Source organism: Carassius gibelio, chromosome A19 (genome assembly GCF_023724105.1).
Source record: "Carassius gibelio isolate Cgi1373 ecotype wild population from Czech Republic chromosome A19, carGib1.2-hapl.c, whole genome shotgun sequence".
Taxonomy (NCBI): Eukaryota; Metazoa; Chordata; class Actinopteri; order Cypriniformes; family Cyprinidae; genus Carassius; species Carassius gibelio.
Window position 1 is genome coordinate 7,098,611 of NC_068389.1, and position 23,955 is coordinate 7,122,565.

General features: G+C 36.2%; 1 protein-coding gene across 1 annotated transcript in view; it reads right to left on the minus strand.

The window, feature by feature from the left end:
- LOC127935338 (regulating synaptic membrane exocytosis protein 2) overlaps positions 1-22,741 on the minus strand; it is a 132,979-nt gene extending 110,238 nt beyond the window's left edge. The window contains exons 1-3 of the mRNA XM_052533126.1: positions 22,544-22,741; positions 21,946-22,108; positions 7,812-8,022 (exon numbers count right to left, since the gene is read on the minus strand). Coding sequence (XP_052389086.1) covers positions 7,812-8,022; positions 21,946-22,091 — 357 coding nt within the window. The 5' untranslated portion in view covers positions 22,092-22,108; positions 22,544-22,741. The remainder of the gene's footprint in view (positions 1-7,811; positions 8,023-21,945; positions 22,109-22,543) is intronic.
- Positions 22,742-23,955: the final 1,214 nt, after the last annotated feature.

Below are 23,955 nucleotides of genomic sequence, written 5' to 3' on the forward strand. Positions count from 1 at the left end.
TTAAAAGTTAATTCCTATATGGAGAAAAAAAATGTAAGGAATTTGAAATTCCAGAACCCAACTACTGCACTCTAGAATACAGTTTAGTGCTTTATTTATTTGAGGGAATGTTACATGTAATGTAACACTCTATGGGGTAAGTTGTCACAGTGGGAACCAGCAGTTACACAGCCCTACCCAATAAAAAAAATCTGATCATTGTTTTGGTCAACAATTAGGCTACTGTAATGAATAAATGACCTTTGTGAAAATACACTTGTCACTATATAAAAAACAACGCATAGCCTAATTCAGTCTTTCGGTTAAAATCTACCTTCAGTAGCCTAACAAATAAAGTCTGAACGCATGTTAAGTCAGTGTGTTAATTGAGTTTACTTGTTTACTAAACAAAACTTGCAAAAATATCATATACATTTGAAACTTTTAACCCAAAAACCAAATAGCCCTGTGACAACTAGCCCCGGTGCTGTTAGAATGTGTCCAAAACATTTAACGTCAAACTTAACGCGCAATAGATGAGCGTCCTACCCATTCCGTCGATGCGAGTCATTCTGTGTCCACCGAGACGCGATGAACGCCGACAGAGAAGAGCTTTAACAGCGTTGAACGTCCTCCGGTGCTGCGCTGCGTCCGCGAACACTCGACTCAACCGGAGACTGCGTCCCGAGGAGCGCGTGCGACAGCGTGAGAAGCTCTGCGCATGCCTGAGGCCGGGTTCACACCGCAAGCTGCAGCAGAGCAGAAGCAGCGCGTATTTTTTTCGGTGCCTATGTTAACAGATGAGAGCGTTCACACCGCACGCAGAAGCTGCGCGGCAGAGCGTTGCAGAAGCAGAGCAGAAGCAGCAGTGCCGCGATCGTTTCGGCGCTGAGTCTATTTTTGCAGCGCTGCTGACGCTCAGTTAAAGTGAAAGTACACCTTTGATGGACAAAATAAATATGATTTCACACAAAAATTGCTCTAACTGCACAAAAAAGCAAATCTAGGGTGTTTTAACAAGAACTAGAGTATGTTACGAAAAGGAAATTAATATAAAAAAATATGTATAGAAGATAAAGTGACAAAATACACATGTACTTAAACGAAAATTTGTACAAAATTTGCATTAATGATATCTACTGTGTTCTTAGCGAATTACATAAAAAAATTATGATATTTAAAACCACATATTTTTCTATTTTTTATTATAATTTTATTTTTAATATATATTTTTTTTTTTTACAAAATCTGTTAAAGTACTTACAGTTCTATCCAAAAATAGACTTTTTTGCCGAAATACAAAAACAACTTTAAATAATTTATAGTGCTAGCTTAGCCTTGGAGATTTATTTATTATTAGTCGTTGTCCTATTCTTTTAACTAGGCCTATGTATTGGCAGAAGAACGGATGTCATGCTAACAATCATAAACAACAGCACGTGGTGTCACAGGCAGTGGTCTTCAGAGTGCACCTGGAAAGACAATAATGGACGACACTCGTCTTATTGTGGAAGTTGAGAAATATCAAGTTCTTTATGATCCACACAATGTACTTTATAAAGACTTGCAGGAGAAGGAAAAAGCATGGGATGAAGTTGCAGCGGCTCTTATTGCAGATGGTAATTAATTTTATAGTGTTTTTGACGCTTTCGCTGGCACACGAGCAAACAACTCAATATTTGATTCAAAATTGATTCAATTGGAACCATTTATTTACAATTTCTAAATTACACATAAGCACACAAATAACAAAAGCAGGTGATACATGCATGTATAATAAACAAGTAAATGCTGATTTCAAGATGAGCAGGAAGTCAAGGCTGTGAACCATTTACAATACACATAATTTAAAACCGTTTATTAAATTGGTTTTCAGGGTGTTTTTTGGTAAATTTGATTGCAAACAAACCCAGTGACAAGATGGTAATATGCACCATGTTCTCTCCTACGTCGGTTAATGGGATGAACCCAAAGTCTGGGTCTTTTTAGTCTCCTTAATAACAAATATAGCGCGATGGCCTTTCTTCTATCAACAACACGTACTGCACGGAAAACAAAGACAGCAAAACAAATATCCAATAAAAGTAACAATTAAATTATTAATTAAAAAAGCTTCTTGCCTAGTCTTTTTATTTAAATGTATTTTAAATGGGAAATAAAGCAATACGAACGTACCCATTATAGAGCACTCTGACCAAAATCTGCTGTTCAGTTGCGCGCTGCCTCCGCTGCCGGTGTGTAAGCAAAATAGGCGCGCGCTGCTTCTGCTCTGCCTACCTGCTGCTAACGCGCTGCTTCTGCTCTGCTGAAACTTGCGGTGTGAACCCGGCCTGACAGCGGAGCCGATCGCCGTTTAAGAGGCTGAATGCGCGATGAAGCTGAGGAGGAACTCACTGCTCTTCGCTTTAGTCTACATTATTTACGGATCCTGACGCTATCAAGCCACTAAGCCGGAATTCAGCTCATTACGAATGCATGACGTCTCAAACCGGCCGAAAAAACACAGACAATAACAGCCAAGCACTGTGAACTCTACAAGAGGAATGTCCTCGGGGTAACTCAGCTCTCTCAAAATATGTAATGAAGTTCACCTAACATGGTCTAAGTCTAAGTGAACTTAACTAAGATTTGTAATAATATATTGTTGTTTTTCACTGGATGCATTTAATTCAAATGGCTAAAAAAACATCTACCGTAGAAGCACTAGAAGTGAGATTCTCACACAGTGCTACAGAATCGGCTCTTATGTCATGTGTTTGTATTCACTATAGCAGACAATTGGCTTAATTTGAGCAAGATTACCAAGAAGATGTCTGATTATGTTGACTTCAAACTAACAGCTAGTTAAAATAAAACCACATCAACAACAGTAAACAGATCCAAAACCTCTATTAATCCCAAATACTCAACACATTCCCATCTGTGACAGCAGAGGTGCTTGGAGCACAGGAAACAGCGTCATTCTAAAACATGTCCTTCTGATTTTGGAAATCTAAAATATTTAGACACTATGTGTCTGAAATAAGTGGTAACAACTAGTGTAAAATCAAGTAGCCAATTAGGGATACTAGAAACGCACATCTGTAAAGCATAAGAGTCCAACAGGTTCAAAACTTTATAATAACTTTTATTACATTAATAAACCTTAATAACAATAAATAATGTCTGTTCAGATATGCATCTGAAAATATAAGGTTTCATTACCTTGCGCAGCTATATGAATGTCTATATAATAATGTTTGTGTTAGCTCTTGAAGTTTGCATGAAATGAAAATTCACCCTAGTTTTTAAGACGTTATAGATGTTTTAATATTGTTATTATGTTATTTTATTTTAACACATTATTTGATCTCATAATGTTTAATCCAAATGTCAAAACTGGACCTTTTAATGAAAACATTCAAGAAATTTAGCATTACATCACTCTCCAATAGATCCTCTGCAGTGAATGGGTGCCGTCAGAATGAGAGTGCAAACAGCTGAAAAAAACATCACAATAATCCACACCACTCCAGTCCATCAGTTGGTCATTTCAAACTTTAAACCATCACTTCCAGATGTTTTTATCAGCTATTTGGACTCTCATTCTGACGGCACCCATTCACTGCAGAGCATCCATTGGTAAGTGATGTAATGCTAAATTTCCATGAAGAAACAAACTCATCTACATCTCTCATGACCTGAAGGTGAGGACATTTTAAGCATATTTTCTATACTATTCCTTTAATGCATTATAAAGGCCTTCATAATGATCTATTATCATCTTTTCATGCCACAGTTATAATGCATTACAATATTTAGCTATGCATTTTATCACATAACACACAGAGTTGCGGGTTGGTCCTTTCAAAGTAGAATTATGTAACTCAGTTATTCAGAATTATTAGTTGCAATTATTCTAATTATAAGGCCCTGACTCCCACTATAAATGCAGTTAGAATGCATTTTATGGTTAGTTATGGTTATTATTATTATATAAGTGCAGATTTTTTGTCAGCTGTAGGTTTATCCTTGGCCTCCTATATACAATGCTGTGTGCATGCGTGTGTGTGTGTGTGTGAGTGTGTGTGTGTGTGTGTTTAAGGGCATGAAGCGAGGGCTCCGTGACATCACAGTCCCAGCGCTGAAAAAGAATCTGGTCATCTAGCACTGAAGGGGAACTCAATCCGTGGCCTCACAAACATGTGCAGCCATTGACACTGACATCAGACACAGCAGCGCCGGTGTCCATGACAGGGAATACAACAACCTGCTGAGCTCCCGTCAGCTTCCAAAACCCAAATTCATCACAATCCCATTCATTTCATTATGCCATAATCATACGTGTTGATCTCGAGCCAGGGAAACTAATCCAACAACACCTTATGTGCCAAGTAAGTGGATAAACTACCATTTAGATAAATACATATTTTGGTTTGCTGTCCCGTATACTTCTGATTTAAAACCTTAGCACTGAAAATCCAGTCTACTGTTTCCTTGGGATGCCTGAATTAGAGCTAACATGTCTTTGGCTCCACCGGCATGAACTCAAGCTGGGTGAGCATTGCTAACTACATACAAGTGCTGTTTATCACAGTGTTATCTCATCAGAAGCATGTACAGATCTTCCTGCTGCTGTGCCCTCACTAAACACTATGCATTATGCACAGCATCCATCATTCATGAGCTGTGAATAGTGAATTAGTCACCGATTAACAATTGACCGTCAGTAAAGTTATTTTCCACATTCTTCAGCTCCTCCGAGGGAAGAGAGCACAGGCGGATGTAAATAATCTCCATACACTGAAAGCAAGTGTCTGGCTGAAGCAGCTGTCTGAGGTGAGCTAGTGTGTACATCTACACGGCAAACAAGCTCAGCGTCTGTTTTCACCACATTAAATAAAGAGACACTTGTTTGAATGAGTTACTGGAAATAATGCCAGCGATATGAAGCCTGTTCGGTGAATCGCTCTCCTCTTTTTACTTTAGTGCACGTGTCAAATCAAATGTCTCAACTGTATGAGTCTCAATTGTATACTTTTGTAAAACATATACTTTTTTTTTTTAAATATACTTGAATACTGTTTTTTGTATTATCATTATTATTATTATAAAAAAAATGTATAAGTCAGCATTAAAGGCATTATATCAAATATGATGTGTTCTCAGAATTAAATGTGTTATTATTTATAATAATAATAAATATTTCTTGAGCAGCAGATCATCATATTACACTGATTTCTGAAGATCATGTGACTGAAGAGGAATGATGCTGGAAATACAACTTTCATTACAGGAATAAATTACATTTTAACATATACTGTATTCACATTGAGAACATTATTTTGATCTGTAATAATATTTCACAATATTACTATTTTTATTGTATTTTTGATCAAATAATTAGATTTGTTTCAAAAACTTTAGAAAATTCGAACCAACCACAAACTTTTGAACAGTAATGTTAATATATTGTATAGATAATGGTAGTATAAATATGTGAATAGTCCTAAATGTTTCATTTTGTTTCATTGTAATGGGACAATAATCTGCCAGCAGCATGTGAAATTAAGTGCATTATTTTTGGATACATCTGATTGTCATTATAATTCAACTTTTACAACATTAATGGTCCATGATAAAAGGGCTTGTGAGAATTTAAACATAATGAAAAAACCATAAAGAAAAAATAAACACTAAGAACATGAGAAGCTGCAGAACAAATTGTCCCTCTGCTGTATATTTGGTTGAGGAAGTGAGAACGTGAGCAAGAGATTAAAACAAGAAAAAGAGAGGAACAGAAGGAAATGTGCTGTTATATTAGTATAGATCCATGTATTCAAGTCTAAACTTCAATGGTTTTCGGACTACTGTAAGACAAAACTGCAGTCAGACAAAAAATGATATTAGGTGTTTGAATCAGAGGAAAGGCCTGAATCACTGTGTGCAATGGGAGAAGACGCCCTCTAGTGGAAACAGAACTGAACAGCCTGTGCTGGTTTCTTTAAAAAATAAAAAATAAATAAAAGAAAGAACAAAACTAGTGCTGCTGGTTTGCAAAAAAGACATCATATTTCCAAATTAAATGATGCTGAGTTAAAAATTTCAATTAAAAACTTTCCATCAAATACTATTTTTCACAAAATAAGAATAAATACTTGTCTGATTTAGTGCTGTCAAATGATTAATCGAAATTAATCACATCCAAAATAAATGTTTTTGTGTACTGTACATAACACATGCGTGTACTGTGTATATTTATTATGTATGTATGTATATATATATATATACACACACACACACACACACACACACACACTCATACAGTATATATTTAGAAAATATATACTAAATAAATATATTTATATAATTTTTTATCATATCATATAAAAATATAACACATTTTTCTTATATATGTGTGTGTATATTTATATGTACATAATAAATATACACACTACACACACATGTGATTAATCGCGATTAATCGTTTGTCAGGACTAGTCTGATTAAATATATGTATCAGCTTTAATGCATTTATCAAAATAACAAAAGCAGTCAAATGTCAAAGGTTTTGCATTTAATATATATAATTTAACTTATAATCTGCAAAGGAGTGGAACAATATGTTCACATACTCAATTTAGTGTCAAATAACTACACAATCTTGAATTTTCCGTTGCGTTTTGGATGTAGTAAAACACCTACAGATGTAGCAGAAAACATCTGGCTCATGTTTGTATCTTCTTCTGTCACTGGTCATGAGTCTAACAGTGAAATCAGGGCCAGGCACGGCAAAACATGCACTGCTTTTAAAATCAGCCCCCCAAAACGAGTAATACTATGAATTTTTGCATAAACACGCAAGTTACATCCGATTAAATTACTCTCAATTGAAAAACATTACAATTAAGTAAAAGTTTGTTCTGATACTATTCATCAAGAAATCTCTTTTCCTTTCTCTCAAAATGTCCAGAATGTTAAGTCTTCTTACAGACACTCGTTTTAAAGCTGCGGTAGGGAACTTTTGATGCTCTAGCGGTTAATAAACAGAACTGCTTGCGTCTTGCGGAAGAACATTGTAGCCGGAACTACTTCTCTCTGTTTATGTCTATGAAGAATCACAAAGGTACTGGGTTACTCCGCCGCGGTATCCCCGAAGCAATCTAAAATAGTCCGAATATAAACACTTATTATAGGTGCACCCTAGTGATTCAGGACAAGCTAAAAACACGGTTTGGAAAATGGATTTATGGTGTACTCGCTTATTATATACATTTTTCTACATTTTGAACACAAACAAAGTTACGGACCGCAGCTCTGATTGGTTGTTTCTTCGGGAGCGATGTATTCCTGCAAATGGCAATAGCACCACTGGGAGGAGCCAGAGGAGCTTGATTTTTTTCACAGATTATCTGTCTCATATTCTACTGTCAGGACATAATGACAGGTTTAACAAATATGTAAAAAATATATTTTTACAAAAGTTACCAACTGCAGCTTTAAGTGGCATTTAGTCAAATAGGTGGTGACAGCAAACTTTGTCACGTGGTTTGGAATCAGCAACGGACTACAATTTGGAAGTAGCTCTGTATATTTATGATCTGTCATATAGTTTGTTCACACATGAGATGAGGAACTGTGGAGGCACTTAGACACAGAGGCAGACATTATTTTCTTTTTATATTTCAGCACCAAGATTAAACGGCGAACTTAGTGCGGGATCAAAAGCTGCCAAATCCAGATTCTGCATGAAAGATGTAGAAATACAGCATACAGACACAGGGCCACAGAAGTGAGGTCTTTATGTGATCTACAGACCCTGTGGTGTGAGAGAGAGAGAGAATCAGACGTACTCTGTTGGAGCGGAGGGAGACGCGTCCTCCACAGCGCGCGCAGAACTTGGTTTGGCAATAAGAACAGACGCGGCCGCAGCCATCAGCAAACTTGGTTTTGTGGCAGATCCCACAGATGGGCGAGTCTGCCTTCTGCTCGGGGTTCTTCGGAGCCTCCTCTCCGATCTTCTTCACCTGGTCCTTGTACATCTCAAACTGCTGGTGCAGCTTCCTGTGGAGAGCAGAGACGGACACGATTTACACTCACTGATCCTGGATCAGGTGTGACACCTGGTGATTAACAAACGTGCAAAACTCATCAGGAATATGACATTTATAATACAGCCACCCGAGGGCTGTCATGTTCAGCATACCCTTAAAAAAAAAGGAAAAAAACAAAAGATTTTCCACAAATAGGAGGTGATAATAGAGTGTGATACTTGGCAGAAATGATTGTGAAATCTTGTGAAAAGAAGTTTATAACTTGAAGAAAACATTACTTTTGTTCGTGAAAGACAGGGCAAAACAAGTCAGAAGCACCATCTAGGAAAAAACGGCTTGTGAATTTGTATGATTACTCATACAATTTACTTACACCAGGGTTAAGTTTAGAGATGGACCTTCATGCATGCTTTTTTTTTCTAAATGTCCTACTTTTTTTTCTTCTCATACGCATTAAATAGCACAAATCATACAAATTCATCAAAATATAAAATAAATGTTTTCTCAGGTTTAATATTTCATGTCAACAACTAGCTTTACTTTTCCTGTTGTATGATATATATATATATATATATATATATATATATATATATATATATATATATATATATATATATATATATATATATATTATAGCTGCAAGCTGTCCAGTGAATGTGAGATACATAAAAAAAAAGGTTATGAAACCCCAGTATGTACCACTTGTGTTGCTGTCAACTAAAACTATTACAAATCGTTTTTGTAAATTGAAATAAAGTTGAAATAAATAAAATATAAATATCAGGTGATAAACTTAAAGAAGGACCAATTTTTGCCTTGACATAAAGTTGAAACTGAAATAAATAGTAAAATGATTAAATCTAGACTGAGATAAAAAATAAATTAAAGCTAAAGATAAATCAAAAATGTATAAAAATTACAAAAGCACATAAAAACAGCAAACTACACAAAAAAAAATCAAAATTAAAATGAAAACTGAAAAATAAAAATAAAATATGAATAAATAGTATAATAGTCAATTAATATTACTAAAATAACACTAATTTATACTGGATTCAAGTGCAAATAGTTCTCCGGCACAAAACAAGTCACAACAGCTGTCACAGGACACTACCTTTTCACTTTTGTACCTCATCTACTCCTAAAAGATGTCTTTCATTACATCAGTAAAAGTACCTTTTGATTATGTACTTTTTTTTTCTGAGAGTGTATAAAACAAGGTAATTGTCTGGTACATGAGTGTTGTGCTTCTTTGGGTTTTAAGAGACCACTGGGCATGTAAACATGACTTAAAGTACTTTATTCGCTAGTAATTGCATTAATATAACAGGCTTGACACTCCTGTTCCTAATCTACATTCATCAGTCGAACCATACTGAATCGAGACTGTAACCACTGATAGGATGTGTCTAATACTTTGATAAGACTCGTAAGACACGGGGATGAGAGAGTGTGCCGGTTTGACTGACTCGATCAATAATCTATCCCGACAAAACACTTTATTGATCTGGAGGGCGTTTTTCATTGTTTTGAAGTCGCATGGAGCCAGGAAGTATGTGACAGGGACGGGTTTTACTGTACATGCACTACACATCATGACATTCAGTTTGAGTCCCAGGGAATCGATGGCGTCCACACTGAAACGATCCGAGGAGGATATGAATATATGTCACTGGTCATGCATGTCTAATGGACTGAGCGGGTTGTGATGATCTACAATTTAGTAGATTGACACGACAGTCCATTCAAGCATAAAATCTTTAGTACACACATAACGGTTGGCAGTGTTTTTAACTATATTTATGCACATGGTACCTTTCACATGAAATGCCCTGCAAAATCAGCCATGGGTACTTTTGAGCATTTCTTAGTTACACTTTACTTGAAGCCTTTATAAACATATTTTTAGTGCATCAATTGTAAGGCACCTTATAAGCACAGAATGATCCCATGAATAATTATAATGCACCACAATACTGATCTATTCTGTTTCACACCTTTAGAAAATATAATGCATTCAAACACATGACAAACAAGATGACAAAGCAGATATTTGTTTATGAGAAGATATGATGCATTACTTATTTATTTTGCAGTATAATTATAGTGACAACCCATTCACTATATATGGGGTCAGACCCACTAGAGCAGCACTCCAGTTTTGCTGGACCCAACTGGGTTAAAGAGTTCACCAAAAATGAAAAATTGCTGACCGTGTACTCAGCCTCGGGCTACTTAAAACTGCGGTAGGGAACTTTTGACGCTCTAGCGGTTAATAAACAGAACTGCTTGCATCTTGCGGAAGAACATCGTAGCCGGAACTACTTCTCTCTGTTTATGTCTATGAAGAATCACAAAGGTACTGGGTTACTCCGCCGCGGTACCCCCGAAGCAATCTAAAATAGTCCGAATATAAACACTTATTATAGGTGCACCCTAGTGATTCAGGACAAGCTAAAAACACGGTTTGGAAAATGGATTCATGGTGTACTCGCTTATTCTATACATTTTTCTACATTTTTAACACAAACAAAGTTACGGACCGCAGCTCTGATTGGTTGTTTCTTACCGGGAGCGATGTATTTCTGCAAATGGCAATAGGACACTGGGAGGAGCCAGAGGAGCTTGAGCTTTTCACAGATTATCTGTCTCATATTCTACTGTCAGGACATAATGACAAGTTTAATAAATATGTAAAAAATATATTTTTACAAAAGTTACCTACAGCAGCTTTAAGACGTAGATGGGTTTGTTTCTTCATGGGAAAAGATTTAGAGAAATGTAGCATTGCATCATTTGCTCACCAATGCATGCTCTGCAGTGAATGGGTGCCGTCAGAATGAGAGTCCATACAGCTGATAAAAATATCACAATAATCCACACCACTCCAGTCCGTCAATTAAAGTGATGCATAATTCACTTTTACATGGTGTTTGGATTATAAATGTGTCTTAGCAGTGTGTGGACACAACCACCCTACAATAAGAATTCATTCTACATCCTTTTAAATCCCCCAAAATCCTAAACAGTCTCAATAATCAAGTCGTTCTGATTTTCTGATTAGTATGACATCATACTGCTCAAGCCCCACCCACAATCACTAACAGACTGTCTCCTATTAGCATATCTCCGCCCTCAGCCAGTTATTTTCTCTGCGCTCGATTAGCTGTAGCGACAGTAATGTCTCGTAAGCAACGCCAGGGCCTGTATTCCTAAAGCTTCCCTGAATCCTGTCAGAAAGCTTAGCATAAGAGTGATTCAGGACCAGTCTGAGAGCAACTCTGAGTGAGGAAAGACAAAAACTTTCATCTTAGTGAGGAGGCGGGGCCAACCCCGTTGCTAGGCATGACACGCTCTTTTGAAGACTGTGATTGGTTGTTCAGGGAGGAAAATAAATCAGTGCACTTTTAAATAGGGTCTATTTTTTCCTATTTCACCCTGATCACACACACAGATATATATATATATATATATATATATATATATATATGATATGATAACAACATTAAGTTGCTTAACAAATGTATTTGACCACCTGTCATAGTAATGAAAATATATGTTAAACAAATATTTTAGGAATCTGTCAAAAACTTTAAACTAAAAGTCTATTGGTCAAATAACAAACTGAAGCAACTAAATAGGCTTTATTCACAGACATGAATAAAAAGAAAAAAAGGAAAACTTTTTATTTTATTTCGTATGTCTTCCTTTGGCCTTCATAACAGCTTGCATTCTTGCTGGCATTGATTTTATGTACTTTTATACCATATCTGTAGTTTTTGACTCCCAAATAGTTTGTAATCTTGCTTTTCATAAAAATGTTGTGCGATCTGTCTTTGAATAGAGCTTATACATACCGTATTTTTCGGACTATAAGTCGCACCTGAGTATAAGTCGCATCAGTCCAAAAATACATCATGACGAGGAAAAAAAACATATAATAGTCGCACTGGACTATAAGTCGCATTTATTTAGACCCAAGAACCAAGAGAAAACATTACCGTCTACAGCCGCGAGAGGGCGCTCTATGTCTTCAGTGTAAAGCCCTGCATTTTTATTTATGCCCCTCAGGCTGGGCTTCGGACCAATTTTCACGTTATAGCTCACATGCGGGCCGGGCCTCGGGCCTTTTTGGGTTATCCTTCTATTATATATTATTAATTAAAATAAAAAAATAGAAGTTGACTTCGACGATAGAAAAACAAATATAGAAAGACATTTCATAACCTCATAACTTTCATAATCTGATAATTCAACCCGTTATAATTATACTGACATACTGACATGACAGTCTCACGCACGCACGCACGCTTTTCCGTCAGAGCGAGCCAGTCTAAACTACTTGCTGTCGGCTCGGCTGTTTAACGTTAATCGTCTTTTTTTTTTAAAATGCTTCAAACATTTTTCTAAATTAACTTGATAAAGAAATTAAAAGAAACATAACACAAAACTGACCCCTTTTTTTAATTGCTGCAAATAGGGCAGGCTTCCGCTGTGTAATACAATAAATAAATAAATAAAAACACGGGCTCGGGCCGGACTCTGGCTGATAATTCTGATGAGCTGTCGGACACGGGTCGGGCTAGGGCCTGAGCGTCTCGGGCCAGGGCCGGGTGCCATAGCCGGGTGCAGGGATCTACTTCAGTGGTAGACTACAGGAGCACTGAGCAGCATAGAGCGCCCTCTCGCGGCTGGAGACGGTAGTGTTTTCTATTGTTTCATTTCTTTTGGTTCATTTCTCTCGGTTCATGTCAAATTAATTTTGATAAATAAGTTGCACGTGAATATAAGTAGCAGGACCAGCCAAACTATGAAAAAAAGTGTGACTTATAGTCCGGAAAATACGGTACTGGTGGATTAACCATTACAGAAACAGAAAAATATTATTCGGTTAGTTAGTTAAGGGCAGCTGTGTCCGAAACACACACACACATATATATATATATATATATATATATATATATATATATATATATATATATATATATATATATATATATATATATATATATATATATATATATATATATATATATATATATATATTTTAATATCTATATGATGGATTTGTTTCTTACAAACATGCATGTTAATTGATGTAATGGAGTGCTGTGGATTATTGTGATGTTTTTATCAGCTGTTTGGGCTCTCATTCTGACGGCACCCATTCACTGCAGAGCATCCATTGGTGAGCAATTGATGAAATGCTTAATTTCTCTAAATCTGTTCTGATGAAGAATTAAACTCATCTTCATCTTGGATAGCCTGAGGGTGAGTACATTTTCAGCTAATTAGATCTTTGGGTGAACTACTCCTTTAATGGATCTTCTGTCAGCAGTATAAACTGAACTTCCTGATCTGTACTTACGGCTTGGGCTGCTCCTCACTGGGGGATTTGGACTGGGGCTGAAGAACATTACTAACCAGCTCAGTGATTCCACTGAAAGGGTTCCACCTGTTCAGACAAGCACAGCAACATCAAGTGGCAAGAACCGAAGGATGTTTCTCTCTCTTCCTCTAACTCTTCACATTTAGTAGGAGGACACCAAGGAATCCCCAAACATTTTGTTGAACAGTGCAGTAATGCTTGATTGCAAATGTTTGTAAGTGTGTATGTTGAATCTTCTAGCTGTTCATTTTAGTATTTAAATCCAAAAAATTTCATTCATCATTTATACACCTTCAAGTCACTGCAAACCTGAGCACAAAAGGGGATGTTGAACAGACACTTTACGCTGCTCTTTTTCAGCTTAGATATAATATTTCATTAGCGTTACAAAGAGAAAGTCTATCAATACTATCAATATTTGAAAGTTAATAAAATTATGCATGTATGTATTTATGAATGAATGAAATAATTTTTATTTAGCAAGGATGCATTAATTGACCAAAAAAGTTAGCTGAAAAAAAAATGTAATGGGTTCCACAAAAATAAATGTAACTTTATAAATAATTAAAAAAATTAATAAATAAATAATTCAATTTTTACACTGCAAAATAATAATAATAATAATTATTATAATTATATATATATACACCCTTAAAGCATGTACCTCAGAACAACAGACATTAAACTTTTTAGATAATTGTTTTTGTTATTTTGTTTTAAAAATAAATTAAATTTACTAAGGTATATTATAAATTCAAATATCGTTGTTAAATATAAAGTCTCTTAAAACAAGTCTTATGTCTTTTTAAATGAAGTAAACTGATCTTGTTTGAAGGATGCTCACATAGTTTCACTGACAAACCAGAGAGTAATGCATTAGAGTTGACTAAAGAGAGATGAGTGATCGGAGAAACAGCAGCATCAGGACTGAGAGAGGAGGAAGAAAGACACAATACGACAGCAGCTGAGTCTGAATCACAAGAGGAGAGTAATGCTGTATTACTGGAGCATTGTGGAGGAGAAGCTGACATGTACACACGGATCACTAGAGCAATACGAGCGTGCTACTGAATGAATAAAAGGGTTAGTACAGGGGGGCAGGAACACTTTCAGTAAAAGCATTGTATTAAGAACAGTAGAGGTGATGCTATACAAGTGTACCAACTACAGGACATCATAGAGCCCAATAACTGATCCCAGGTCAGCTCTCAGGTATGTGTCACAGACAGCAAAGGGTGGAAGAGGAAGGTTGAGAGCTTAAAGTACGCTGGAAGAGGTGTCTTGTACTCACTGAGCTGGCTGAGCCTTTGTGTCTTCTTTAGGAGCTTCCCTAAAAAGACATGTTCAACAGCTCAGCACACACACAGGCAAAACCAGAGACTACATCAGAAGCAGAAACAAATGAAATCATGGCATAATTAAGTCAGAAAACTAAAAATAGTAAATAAATAAATATTAGGGCTGCCAAATTAATGTCAACTTATAATATTTATTATTATATTACTACTGTTGTATGGATAACATTACATTTCATGCAATGTATTATAATTTTAGCATGATTTGAAAGACCCTTAAAGGGATAGTTCACCCAGAAATTAAAATTACCCCTTGATTTACTCACCCTCGAGCCAGGATAGGTGTATATGACTTTCTTCTTTCAGACAAATACAATCGGAGTTATATATAAAAAAAAAAATTACAGGCTAATTCAGGCTTTAAAATGGCAGTGAATGGGTGTTGAGATTTTGAAGCCCAAAAAAGTGCATCCATCCAATATAAAAAGTGCTCCACATGGCTCTGGGGGGTTAATAACGGCCTTCTGAAGTGAATCGATGGACTTGTGTAAGAAAAATCCATATTTAAAACTTTATAAACAGTAATCTCTTACACAAACACATTGATTCGCTTCAGAAGGCCTTTATTCACCCCCAAAGCTGTGTGGACTTATTTTATGATGGACGGATGCACTTTATTGTGCTTCAATATCTTGACCACCATTCAGCCAGGACATTTATAATATAACTCCGACTGTATTCATCCGAGAGAATAAACTCATATACACTTAGGATGGCTTGAGGGTGAGTAAATCATGGGGTCATTTTCATTTTGGGATGAACTATCGCTTTAAGAGTTATAAGTTTGCTAAGGCTAATGTAAATGTGCTAATTTAATCATCACACTTTTGAAGCATGAAATGTGGATGGTTGGTGTTTCTCCAGGGGTTCAGATGCTAGATGAGCTGGAGATTTCATGCTATATAAATAAACTTGCCTTGCCTTGCTTGTATTTTGATAGAAAACTAATCAGTTTCCATATCTGGGAAGAAGTAACTCCAGGAAATGATAAGATAAATCTGCCGGCAGCCCTAATAAATAAGTAGATGATTATAAAAATAAACAGAAAATACACAAATACATGAACCAACATGAATATGAAATTCATTTAATGAAACATTTTAACATAAAGAGATTAAATCATGCATAATGAGAGAAACAGAACGGTTTTGCCTTATATGTGACTTTGAGTATTGCATGTAATGTGCTTTAATATTAATCTTTAATCTAAAGACCTTCTGTGTAGAATACCACTTATGTTAATTAGCAAACCACACCTGACCTAAATATACTGTACAATTAACACATCGCTGAGAACTCAAGATTTACCAACATCATTTTAACTTGAGATCCACTGATCTCCTTACCCACAATGCCTAGCAAACAGTTAGCACACTACCATACTGTTCTCACTATTTCTGCAATATGCTAATTTTCTGCATGCAGTCCCCAGAATGTAGTATATAACCAGGATGCACTGCATGAAACATCAGATCCCACAATGCAATGTGCCTGATGTGGCCTTCCACATCAATGAATAAACTGGTTATTTCTTTCTTATGGCTATTAAAATGTTTGTTTGTAATTTAACAGTAATAGACTGTAAAAATGCTTTGATAAAAAATCTATAATTTGTTTTAACAGTAAGTTTCCTTACTATGGTGAAAAACTAATCAATCTAACAGCACGTTTCAGAAACTTTTTAGTTGCATTGCATTGCCAGAATTATCTGTGACAGCTACCATTCACAGATTCAATTATATAATGTTTTTTCTTTTTCTTATCAGTTAGTACATTATAACGTTATGTTTTTGTGTCTGTGTATGTATGACATTATGTGCACCTATATATTAGTTTTTACTTCAGCTTCTGATACACTTGCATTGTGACTTTCTCAACTTTCTCTTGTATTTTTATAGTAGTTGTCAGTATATTATAAAGGTACATCCTTCTAAAGCATCCTTAATTGGAAAATTAATCAGTTAATGAAATATACATTATTTCTCTGTAAATTTACATTCAGTTATTAACATGTTGCCTTAACATTTATTTTTTATTTTTTAAACATCAAAGTGCTGGCAATTTTTTTATATACAATATTGTATTATTATTATTATTTGGCCTTATTATAATTATTATTATTTGTTCAAACTTACATAATATATTTTACACATAACTGGATTTTTCTTCTTATTATTATTATTATTTGTTTGTTTGATTGTTTAATTTTAAAGACCATATCCGGACTGAAATGTAGAATAGTACCATTTGCAATCTTTTAATAATAGCATAATAGTATATTTAATAGTAAACTGTGTTCAAAAATATATAACAACTACATGCAACTGAAAAAAATGCAATTACTGTACTGTTATATACACTGTTATATATATATAAGTAGTGTATATATATATATATATATATATATATATATATATATATATATATATATACACACACACACACACACACACACACACACACACTCACACACACACACACAGCAACTTCGTTAAGGCAGAGCCAATGAGCATAGGTTACTATAAGTGTAAATCCTGTTACACAACGTCTTCACACAACAGATCTGACATAAGACTCATTACTTGAGACTGAGGTCTAATAAAAGCTCCAACACAGAGATCTGTTTACAGCATAACAGGGTGAAAATGATATTCCCAGACTGTCATAAGGGAATAGTTAATGGTCAGAGAGAAGTCCAGTCCTGTGTGTTGTGCAGTGTACCGTAGGTTTGTCCGGCTAAACACTGTGTCTCTCTGAACACATAAAGAGATTACAAGCTGTGATCAGCCAATCAGCCGCAGCGCTTCTGAAGTCCTAATGCAGCTCAGACACAGAGTCACACCACTGTAGCACGACTCACAGGCTGAAGATACACAGGGCAACTTTTTCACCAAAGATCAGCAGCTCATTCAGATATGATGGAGATATTACGAGTGTGTTGTGAGAGTGATCCAGACATCCTAAACTTTGTGAAGAAGGGATTCTAGCATGACTTTTAATATAAAGCCAGTTTGGATGCAGTGCAATATGAATGGTTCCCCAAAATGTCCAGTTATTAGTTACTACGTCAACTAACTCTCCTTACTGTACTAGTATGGATAGTAGAATAATAGTCAGTTGAATGTCTGTTGTCCACCAAAACAGTGTGAACAGATATTCAGTCTACTAATACTCTAATGAGTGCTTGTTGACATGTGTTACTTACCATTATTAAGCACAGTTTGATGTTGTAATGTATTTGGTACAGAGGATATCAACTTGGGCAAATTCTAAAACTGGAACTATCAATATTTATTTAGAATTCTAGGGGGAAACTATGGATAATATGGAATGGGGAGAAAAAAGGTGACTTTATATCACAATTCAGACTTTTTTTTCTTAGAATTGCATGATGTAAACTCGCAATTGTGAGTTATAAAGTCTAATTCTTGGGCTACTTTCTCACAATTCAAACTTTATAACTCGCAACGATTACATCATTTAAATATGATAATTAAATAGAATTGTAAATTTTGGAACTTTTTATTGAAAAACAAGAAGCTTCTATCTACACAGTCGAATGGAATGCAAAAATCTCAAAACACTTTGAATGCAGATAGAACCTTATAATTCCCAGGTGAATGTATTGTAGTTTGTTTCTAGCCATGAAGAACAAAACATGCAAGATTCATCAACTTGTGTTGGTCACAGATCTTATTATATGCATTAATCCAAAAGCCAATGTAGAAATCCTGCTGAGGGAATCGGGGTTATGTCAACTTCGGGCGATGGCATGTTGTGTTATGATGTTTCAAACAGAGTGTGAATAGAATATGCCTTGTGGCTTTACTCTGATGTTTGTGAGCACGGACCATTTAAAGCAAAAGATCAAATAGCAAATCATAAAGCAACTGAATATAAACACAGCCTTAATATCCATAAATGGATTGCATACTGCAAATGTTCATTAAGCAAATTCATTAAGTAGCTACTGTATGTGTATCTAACAAGGCAGCCAATCACAGAGCAGCTGAATGACATCACTGCACAAGAGGCACAACATTCCCTAATTCTTAAACGCTGCACTCACTCTGTGTGCTGTCTAGAGGAATACCCAAAGGCCTGTCTCTCTTAAATCTGTCTTTGTGTGTTACATCACTTTGTGACACAATCAAGAAGACACGCAGTCCATTCAAACTGCAGCTCAGATGTGCAAAGAAGCCAATTCAGACGCTGTGCCCTTGGGTCAGACACTTAACCCCTGCATGCTCCAGCGGGACAGGAAACATGCAGCAAAGCTTTGAAAGAGTCGTTTGTTCAGACTCAAGGCAACCTATGAATAGCTTATAGCTGACTCTGCACAATCTACTGGAATATGAGAAGGAATCCCTATAACTAAATACAAAGGTTTAAAAAGTTGAACTGTTTTAACTTTAATTTCCTATATTCAGGAAATTATTTAAGGTTTTTTTTTTGTTTGTTTGTTTTGTTTTTAAGATGTCCTTGGTTAACTTAATTACATGCACTTACTATATGTTTAGGTTTAGGATGAGGGTTAAGTTTTATGTTAGTTGCATGTAATTACACATAATGTATTGTTATTACTATAGCAAGTGCATGTAACATGTAACAAAGACACTGTAAAATACTATTATGAAAATGCTAACCTAAAGTATAAGCAATAGTAATGATGCTATTAGCACCATTAAGAGATAAATCATGGTAACACTTTATTTTACAGTTCTGTTCAGCGTGTATATACTATGTGCTTATTATTGTAATTCTGGGCAGTAACTAACTACTAACCCTGAACCTAACCTTAACACATGTAGTTAAATTACCCAGTACTTTCTTAGATAAGTACACTGTCATTATATGTAAGTGCACATAATGTAAAATAAACTGAAATCACATACTAATGCAACAGCTTGCTATATTACACATTCATCCACGTCGCTTTGGATAAAGGTGTCTGCTAATAAATGAATGTACATGTAAATATAGTAACTACTCAAGTGGAATATTTGGAAAATCTCACTTAAGATTGAAATGTGTTCAAAGTGCTCAAAAAGCTTTCAAACATGTAATGTTTTCACATCATGCTCATGCTCAGGAGTTACTTTGCTGTGTTTGAGTCTGGCAGTAAACGCATTGATTTTTAAACTATCAGTGGCCTGTTATACTCTCAACACAACACCGATGTGAACAGATGATTTGGAGTGGAAGTATATGCTCACCAAGGTTGCATTTATTTGTTTAAAAACACAGTAAAAAAAAAAGTAATTATGAATTTTCAGCATCATTACTCCAGTCTTCGGTGTCACATGATCCTTCAGAAATCAGTATGATATGTTAATAATATACAGTTTGTTAGTTCACAAGAGAATAGTCTCAGGTCTTTATCAACACACAGGCACGTGGCAGAGGTGTAGCTCATGCTGTTTGGCAGTGATGCTGGTCAGGTGGCCTACAAACAGACGTGAGGGGAGCACTGGCACAGCACTGGAGGTTCACTGGGTTCAGTCCAGCCTCCAAACTTGGAGCCAACTGGGCCACTCCAGTAAATAATATGCCTGCTCTCCCTAAACACAGAGCCCACTGCATCTGAGAGCAAATATTAATGACAAGAAGCAGAACCAGAGCACAAGGCGAGTAGATAAACAGATGCTTAATTATGCGATAGTTTAAATAAATATTTCAAAATCTTTCCAGTGCCTTGAGCAATACGTGGATGCATGTGGATCAAACCATCAATTCTCAGCTTTCAGTTTGTCTCTATAGTATATAAAAAAGCAAGATCTAGTGAGTAGCACTGATTATATATACCAGATGACTATAACACTGCGGACTCCAGGTTCTGAGTAGTTCATGATCATGTGACTCTTTGAACAGAGGCTCAGATGTTCTTGATTCCTTTGAAGTACAAAATGATCTTTTGAATCTTTCTCAAAGATGGAAAAATGATTATCAGCTTTTATACAAACTAGCGGAGCTCATGCAGATCAGATGCTGCATTAAAACAAAACGGATATTTTACAACTCATGCTTGTTATTTTTCATGCTGGTAATATAATATGTACTGAAATTTGTGTTAAGCTACAAAAACAATAGTATTTTGACTCAATAAGTGCAAACAATTTCGACTTTTTGACCAATATTGTTAAGAATACAATTGCTTAAATTGGAATAGTAACCGAGAAATAATGCAGAATCTTTTGTTTCATTACATTTAAAAAAAATAATAATTATAAATCCAAAATATGTATATATTAAATAGTGCAGAACAGTGCATATATCCTAATTTCACACCATAAAAAAATATTACAATTTTCTAAATTATATATTAAATAACACATTTTTATGATATGAATAAAATTTGTAATACATTTTGGGTAGCACTTTATTTTACAGTCCTCGCCTGCATGTACATACTATTTACTTTAATTTAATTAATTACACTAACTGGTTAATAACTAGGTACTCACCCTGAACCTACTTCTAAACCTAACCTAAATGTAGTATTATCTAGTACTTTTTGTAAGTACAGCTAAGTGCATGTACTGTAAAATAAAGTGCAACCATAATTTGTATTAAACTAGTATACATATATTTAGCAACTATACAAAAATGTTTCAGACAGAATGAGAGGAAGTGTAGCATGTCACACTGCAGGACACTGCTTTCACTGCTTGATATCATGTCAGCTATCTCTGTACATGCAAGAAAAACAGTTGCACCGTTGCAATTAACAAGGCATGTCAAGCAAACACTAGAGTTGAGCAGGCACACGGAAAGGCACTGGACAGCGCCGTGGTGCTGAAAACACCGCGCCACGGCAACCGCAATCGCGCAAACGCGTGGCGTTAATGTTTAACGTCTGACCTGTTCGACACAGCACGCATTAAAACGTGTAGTAATATCTGACGGGATTTTTAGCGAAGATGGCGCCCACAGCCAACCCAACCCACCAGAGCCTGAGCACGAGTGAGGCGAGATACTACATCAACACACGCGGCACGAGCGACGCAAAGCCGCCAGGCGCGTGACATCGACCCCTCTCGCGGTTAACCCGGGCGTTCTGTCCGAGCTCGTGTCAACAACAGCCTAATATTGACAGTCTACGTAAGCAGACGTATTAAATTTCAAGAGACAGTCATGCCCGCATAGAGCCCTCCTCGCCCCTTATTAAGAGAGCTGAACACAAGCTTACTTCAGCATGGACTGCTCCTTCTCCTCCTCTTTCTTCTGTCGCTCCATGACCGAGAGGATGATCTTCCTCTCCTCCTCGGTGAGGTGGCTCAGGTCCGGCGGAGCGGGGGCCGCAGGGGACGCGGCCGGGGCCCCCCGAGCTGACATTTCAGGTGTAGATGATGCTGAAAGAGCGATACATGAACATTAAGTACATCTGCAGAGACCCCATGCAGCCTACACATGTGCTCTCGCTATATAATGTTTGTGTTTATGGGATGCATAGCTGTACTAATCTCATCTGAATGACATTGTGATGCTGAAGAGAGCAGACAACTAAGGGTTTTATAATACCACATTAGCTCGTCTGTAACACCTTCACACCCTGCCGGTGCATGTGCGCATGGAAGATCCAGTGGTACATTATTAGCTATAATCGATATAACCCAGTGACAGCATGGGAAACGCGTGTGCATAACGTAGTTTGTCACGCTGGCTCATAAAAACAAGCATCTTCTGAGAATAAGGTGTGAGAAAGCCCTTTGGCTTCTCGCGTTTCCGGGAGCCGAGGGCATCCCAAGTGCCTGTCGAATGTGTGTGGAGATAAAACGGGCGCTTGCCTTTTATTTCGAAATCATGGTGAATGCAGTCTAACCCATGGCTGCTGCCGCTTGCGGAGAGCTCTCGCGCATCGTCCAATGGTGGGGCGCGCGATCCCTTATTGCGGTAATCGGCAGACGCCTTCCCCGCGACCCTCTCCTGGATGCTGCCGCCGCTGCTAACTCCAAGAGATTTCTTGAATGCACAAAAAATGGATGCGGTAGGGGACACGGTCCGATTGGAGAGCGAGGCGGAGCTTCGGTCTTACGTAGGACAAAGATCAGATGGGCCGGGTGCGCGTGCGGGGGAGGTGGAGGTGCGCGCTCCCGGCCACATTCAGTGACATGAGCTGGAGCTGGGATTTACACCTTGGTGACAATCCATCAGCAAGATTTTTTTTCTTGCTTATAATTTGTCATATGTCGCAGACTGGTGTGAATTAAAAACGCTGTTTATTAATTTAAATTCCTTTTTTTTATTCCCCTCCTCAGTGTTCTTGGAAAGGCTTTATGAAACTAAAATGCATAACCCAAAACTAAGTATTAACAAACTGAGTGGCAGATTATAAATTAAAGGTTTAATATTTTAGCGTTCAATTGTATGTTAAGCCTACATTAATCACATTTACACCATGGTTCAAAAGCTTAGGGCCAGCATGTTGTTTTTATAATAATTATTATTATTTATTATTATTCAGCAAGAAACTTTCTCAAAAGTAACAGTGAATGCGTTTAAAATTATAAAAGATTTCTAAATCAAATAAATGCAGTTCTTTTTTCATAGAAGAATCCTTATATATATATATATATATATATATATATATATATATATATATATATATATATATATATATATGTATAATTCACTTTTTTTACTGTATTTTTAATCAAATCAATGCAGCCTTAATGAGTAAAGAGACTTCCTTAAAACATTTAGAAATCTTGCAGACCAATATAAACAAATGAGCTCACTGAACAAAGAAAAGAAGGAATAACGCAATCATATGATTTCACGATGATGAATACTGTTAGTGACTTGTCTGTGTAATTCATTTCTTTACCATCAGAAACAATCATTAATAATCACTGACGATGGTTTCTAATACCATATAACATGTATTTTTATTGCAGACACACTGCCTTTCAATTTATAACATTTTATGTAATAATAGACCAAATGTGCATCACCTTTGGAGCAGGTGCGATGTTATATATGTCATGTTGAAGAGTTTTATACATCTATAATACCGTCTAAATATTTTAGAGTAAAGACATCAAAATGATGAAAATGGAAATCAAATCTGAGCTTTCACCTTTTGCATCTCAGCACTGACTCACTCAGCACCTTCTTTCAACCAGCTTCATGAGTTGCATATTATGGGTGAAGGAGTTCACATGCATCCATTAAGAAAAGAAAATACCATTTTAGTTTT